This window comes from Monopterus albus, unplaced genomic scaffold (genome assembly GCF_001952655.1).
Source record: "Monopterus albus unplaced genomic scaffold, M_albus_1.0 scaffold23.1, whole genome shotgun sequence".
Classification (NCBI taxonomy): Eukaryota; Metazoa; Chordata; class Actinopteri; order Synbranchiformes; family Synbranchidae; genus Monopterus; species Monopterus albus.
This window is the reverse complement of record NW_018127903.1, coordinates 494,980-501,409: the sequence shown is the minus strand read 5'-3', so window position 1 is coordinate 501,409 and position 6,430 is coordinate 494,980. Positions and strand designations below refer to the sequence as shown.

The following is a 6,430-nucleotide window of genomic DNA, read 5'->3' as shown; positions in this document are numbered from 1 at the left end:
GTTGACCTAAATGCCTTTGATTGCTTTGGTATTTTTAAGTACCAAATAATTGCACTAGATACTGCATGTGTGTGCGTACATGTAGAATGGATGTGTGGTGTCCCTTGAACAAGAAGACAAGGATTGTCAAAGAAGTTCATTTAAGGAAGAGCTGTCAGGAAGATATGAAAGAAAAAAATAAACCCCTCTTGAAGGGAGGGACAGTTTCAAAGGTTTAGTGAGTTCTATCATAGCTGGTTAAAAATACACTGACAGGATGTCTTCAGTATCAAACAGGTAATTACAAATCTAGTCTGGTTGCAGCTACAAGATAGACTCTGAACTCCATTAACCACAGTGGAGGTGTTGATAAAACAATGATGGCAGCTTCATTATGCCATTATTATCAATCGATGTGTCACTTGTAAACATCTTCTCAGTCTGGCAATCGCCATCACAGACATACAGTGAACTTCACTCACGTGTGTTGATCTTCTGTAGGGAGATGTGTTTCTCTAGCTGGCGTCGAAGTTTGACCTCAGCGCCGTACTTCCCCGTGGTGCCGTTGTCTGCCAGGATGAAGTGGGAGTGGAGACTGTTTAGAACTGTTAGCTTGCTCATTGGGTTGGACATGGTCTGATACGGACGCACCACCTAGCAAGGGAACATAGAATTTAATAATTACACTAACATCTGTGAAGCGCACAGCTGACAGCTGTGTGCAGACACTTGATAATGGAGAAATGTTTGGTTTAATGATAACAAAGGGCATGTTGTCTTAAAACTATTAATGTAACCTAAATGTTGGAAAAAAAATATTTGGCAAACATTACAGTTTTCTCTACTGCACAAGAGTTTTATTTAAAGGAAAGTGGCACTGATTTTATATCTCATGTTCAATTTATTTTTCATGGGGTGCACTACCTGGCCTCAGAAAACAGCTGCATAACATCATCTGTGGCTCTGGAGGAAGCTTTTTCTAAAGTTTGAAAAATTAACCTTAAGGTTGCCATCAGGGAATGTTTGAATTCAGCCTTGAGGATACGTGTTTTAATGTAAAGCCTATGCTTCGAACTGGGAATAGAATTTGAAAGGCATAAGTATTTACCAAACAAAGAAAAACTAATAAAGAGTAACAACTGGTTGCATCTTGTAAAATGTACAGTGGTACAAACATTTTGGATTCTGACCTACAGTATACTAAGGACTACGAATTTATTGTTTTCATACTTGATCAGTTGCAAATGTATGCCCAATGATGAGATACATTTCTGAGAAACTTTCATTACTGCCATATAAATTGCGGTCCAGTTCTTTGCTTAATTAAATAATTTTAACTGCAGTTTACAGGTTTTGGCAACTGTGGACTGCATGTGACATTTCTCACAACTCTGAAACTGTTTTCATTGTTACATTACTGTTTTGTTTGTTTGTTCTCAGAGACGTACATCTTTGCCAACAAGATCCTCCTGATTTTCTACGATGCCCCAAGGAGCAATTCCAATGGTGCAGATCTTCCCCCTTGATTTGGAGGCGTGGTCCTTCAGTGCATCACCTACATGGCGAATCACACCTGGGTGTGTGTGTGAGAGAGAGAGAGAAGGAGAAAGAAACAGAAAAGAAAAAAGTTTTGTCATGATCTATTTATAGCCTCAACTTAGATAATGATGCACTCTGTGAGAGATAAACAGAATCTATTAGGCAGTATGACAGCCAATGTGAAAACACACACACACAGCTACAAACACAGACAGGTCATAGCTCCAAGCCTCTAGCTGTTGTCCTCAGGGGAACAGCAGTCAAACCTGAAGGCCATCATATTCCATCTCTCCTACTGACATTCTTCATCCTCTGCCCTCAGCTGTCCCTCCAGTCCATCCCTCTGTCCATTATTTAGGCCACTCTCTTTCTCTTTCTTTTCTCTGCACCCATTCTGTCACTAAATCTTACATTCTATTCATTTCTGTAGTCTACACCATTCAGTGCTGTCTGTATCATTTCTTTCTATCTGGTCTTATCTCTTCCAAACACATTACTGGTACATTTTTTTGCTATTTTAACCCTGATAAATTCAACTTAGGTTACTAAAAATACTTCTTACTGTGTCCTTGAAACAATACGAGAACAGTGCAGTGAACAGAATCAATAAAAATTCCAATATCAACACTATAGTGAGGTTAAAACTAAGAAACCAATGTGCACTCCATACCATTGCAGTACATAAAAACATAGTTTTGCAACACACATTAATTTTAATATCAGTACATGGTAATCATTCAAAGATTCAAGATTCAAAGTGTTTATTGTCATGTTCACAATAAGGAAACGCATTTCCCTGTACAATGAAATTCTTACTCTCTGGAACTGTTTTTCTTTTACACTTTTAACCTTCTACCCTCTTTGTTCCAGATTCAATGTTCTGAGTGCCTTTAATATCCTTCTTCTGATCAAATTCATCCTTAGGAAGAGATGTCCTTAGTCTTAAGCCAGTCTTCTCCAGAACCTTGATTTGTTTAGGCTCCAACAAGAAAATTTTAGGGTGGCACCACTCCTAAAAAATTCTACGTTCATGACAGGCCCTAATTGTTCCTTATACAATAATAATTTTTCACAGTTTTTGGTCAAAAAGTGTTCCCTGATTAAAATACACCTTACATAATCAAATACAGTTTTTGATGAGACATTCTTTCTTTGACTTCCAACTACAAACATAGGCAGTCAAGACTCTCCCACACTATTTTTATTCAACACATGAAGTGGTAATTGAGAATTGTCACTTGCAGTGATCCAGTGGTTCAGCTTTATACCCTGATAAGCATGTTTAATGGCTATCTAACTGCTGAAAACTCATGAGGAACATTTGAATATGCTCATCATACTCCTGCTGTAGCAAATATTGGCCACTCACTGTGTATAATAAGTAGGATGCAGAATACAAAAAAGGTCCACCGTGATTATATAAATAAAATGCAGTATTTTTTACAATACACAAAAAATCTAACAGCAACTGTTTCACATGCAGGACCAATTTTAAATTTGTCTTTAAAATAAACTTGTACTGCACTTTACCTGTGTTGACCCCTCCAGTGAATATCCAGGCGCCTGTTGTCATGGCAGCTTTGATGAGCCCTTTGCCAAAGACCTGCTTGAGTTTGGGTTGTAATTCAAAGTTCTGAAGACCCCCGTGGACTGAGATTAGCAGCCCCCCCCCCCTGCCACTCCTTGGTCATCAGGTGAAGCAGCAGGTCAGGCTTGGTGTCATAAGACACTCGGACATACTGCAAACAACAGGAAATGTGTCTGTAAATATACGGCAGCACATCTGCTTCACCCTCAGGCATATGGTAACCGACATAAGCATACAAACTGGTATGCACATACAGTACATACAGTAAACAAACTGTATGTGTACACACTTCATGAGACATTAAGGCTATAGTAGAACTACAGTACTGACTGCAGTACTGGCTGTAGTGCAGTACAAGTATTGAAAAGACTGTTGTTTTGATCATGTGTATTATGGAGCATCTGTTAATGTATCTAACTCACACTGAGACACCTAAGCTGACATGTGTCTGAATTAATATTTTATTATATTCAGCAGATTCTTATCTTCTACTATTATTCTGTAGCCCACTTTACTCATTGCTGCTGTAAAGCCTGATTTTGATGTTTTTCTTGATGCCACAGTGACAAACACAAACGTTTGAACTCCATCACAGGTCAAAACCAGGGGTCACAAGTTCACTGCTTGCTGTTTGTCTTGTTTCTTTTGAACTGTATATTTGGACAACTACTGTGAGGGTGATTGGTACTAGCTTGCTTTGACATGCTGAAGCAAAGTTTCTGGAGGGCACTGACATGACAGTCACATTGAAATGCAACACAATAGATTTGTTATGGGAGTCACCATGGCTTTGTTAGAATGTCCTCCTCCCTGGAACTCAATGGTGCCGAAGGCATCAGTGGGGCTGAGCTGCGTGTGTTTGCTGATCGACCACTTCTCCAACAGACTGTTATTCTTGGCCAAACGCTCTGCCTTATCATTATGACTGGACGAGATGCCTGGGGGCAGACCCACATGCTGACCTATCAGACGACCACAACAGCACCTGGATGAGAGGAGAAAGTAACAGTAAATGTAAGACTGGCATATTACACAGTCCTTTACAGAGAATAATTGGAATCTCGAGAAGTCTGAGCCCCAAGCAAAGGTATTGTAGCATCAAGAAGAAGAAAGGGAAGGTGAGAGAGAAACTGTGTGTGACTGAAAGAAGGAGAGAAAGCCTGTCAGAGCTGCCATAGTCATGTGGCAGCTGAAGGGCAAGGCTGAAGTGACAGCTCGTCATCTGACTTTCATCTCCTGATTGGAAGGAGAGGAGGAGAAGGATTTGTAGGTCCCGGCAATCTTTTACTGGCTCTGTCTCTCTCTGCTCTTCACAAGCCTGTGTCAGTCTCTCTCTCTTGTTCTCCTCGCCTCCTTCTTCTAAAGAACCACAGAGGTTAGCAGAATATATCTGAATTGTACGTGAGAACATACTTATTCAAAAGTACTGAATGCAGCTTTCATATTCCACATTTTAACCTCACAGGATGGAACGGGAGCCCTGGGAGAAAAGGGAGTCAGAACCCTTTGATTATCACATCTTGTTTCTGTCATCTCTTACCAAAGGTACTTTGCCTTCCTCTGCCTTATACTGTATGTCAACACAAGTGCTTTTGAAAAATCTGATTTGATCTTAGGGAACATCTGTTTCCCTCCTCTTGCTCCTGGCTTCCACCTATTTTCCTCTAGTTATGCTAATTCTGTTTACCTAACAGACAGTAACATTTCTTGTGTGAAGCATGAGTGTGTACGAGGTCCAGCACCCGAAGCTACAACATCAGCTGTTGTAGGGATTTTGATAAGTTCACTGTGACAGTGATTTTGCAGCACAAAATGGGCAGAACACAGAGTGGAGATAGTGAGTGTCCCATTCAAAACTATGTTTTCTCTTCTTGAAAAGTGCTTTTCATTGTAATTGTATTTATAGCGTTAACATTATACAGACTGTGCTACACTTTGCTACTGAAAGTGGATAAGAAATATCCTTCTGTGGGCTCTGTCTTGATGCTTAAATGAATAACCTTTAACAGTGATGTGGAATATCTATGTGTTTCTCTGTCTGCCTGTTTTACTGTCTTTGTGAACTGGCCTGGCCCTGAAATGTCACCTGAGCAGCCAAACTTTGTTTTAAAATGTATAATGTCAGTACTTTGGCTCATTAGAGCATCTAACTGTGATACTCTATTACTATGAGGCACGTTTTAAAAGGGTCAACAGTAAAACAGGGCCCTTCATCTGCTACAGTATATCTGAGGTGGGTTATTACATTAGCTACAGTAACTCACTCATTAGGGTCTTGGACAGTAGTTTTACAGTAGTTCAGTCCTTAATGTTTTGAGTTCTTTAAACAAAGAAAATATCAAACTTTAGCATACATTTTTTATCTCGTCTTTTTAACAAAACAAATGGCCGGAATTAATATTATAATTTACATGTACACACAATAATGAAATGCAATGAGAATTCTCCAGTTTGCTTTATATACTTTTGTACTCACCTATGGGGGTCTTTGGCGCTCACTATGATATGGACACATTCTCTCTTGCTGAATGCTCGCTCTATCCATGACTTCTGTGCCTGCAGAAATGTAGGAGGAAAGACAATCAGATAAAGGAGCTGTGACCTGAATGACGACAGACGACAGAATCAGGGTCATAGCATGACTATGCTTGTGCTTGATGGGGTCAGAGGGTTGTACATCATGTAAATGTTGGCAATGTCCAAGAGATGATTGAGAGACTTAACCCCATATCCCCCTGAACTCGAGTAATCCATAACTTCTTTTAAGTAGCTGTCATCAGGCTCAGCTTCACATGCAAAAAAATCTATTTCATGGTTGGTCAACATCAGACAGGGTCTTCTGCAGGACTGGTTGTGACTTGAGAGGCTCCTTCAGACACTTTCACCCTATACCCTTACTTCTCCATCATTTTTTTATTTGTTTGGCTACTATACAATATGTACCTGTCAGTGCACATACATCAAATCACATTCCATGCTCAGATATAATAATTTTAGTGTTAACCATAATTCTGTTTCCGGGTTGCAAGCGAGAGCAGACGTCTTTACTGCTCCTCTTGTCTGTTCTACAATTTTTCACATCTTCTACATTTTCAAGTCTTTGAACAAATTCTACAACTATTAAAATGCCTCCAAGAGGGAAAAGAGCTAATAAATCAGAAGCGAACGAGGATGTTGAAGCAGAAGAGGATTATATTTCAGCGGCGCAAGTAACAGAGGTGTTGAGTCAGCAGAAGCAGATGTACACCGCACTGTTGAGCCAACAAGACAACTTCAAAGGTTTTGTGCAACTACTTATGGAGACAAATAACAAGAGACTCGACG

At 39.8% G+C, this 6,430-nt stretch overlaps 1 protein-coding gene across 1 annotated transcript in view; it reads right to left on the bottom strand.

The window, feature by feature from the left end:
- The window catches only part of trpm3 (transient receptor potential cation channel, subfamily M, member 3), a 131,133-nt gene that overhangs the window by 57,255 nt on the left and 67,448 nt on the right, over positions 1 to 6,430 (bottom strand). Inside the window, 6 exon segments of the mRNA XM_020594295.1 lie at positions 462 to 633; positions 1,428 to 1,552; positions 3,049 to 3,191; positions 3,193 to 3,257; positions 3,890 to 4,091; positions 5,583 to 5,662. Of these exon segments, the coding sequence (XP_020449951.1) occupies positions 462 to 633; positions 1,428 to 1,552; positions 3,049 to 3,191; positions 3,193 to 3,257; positions 3,890 to 4,091; positions 5,583 to 5,662 (787 nt within the window).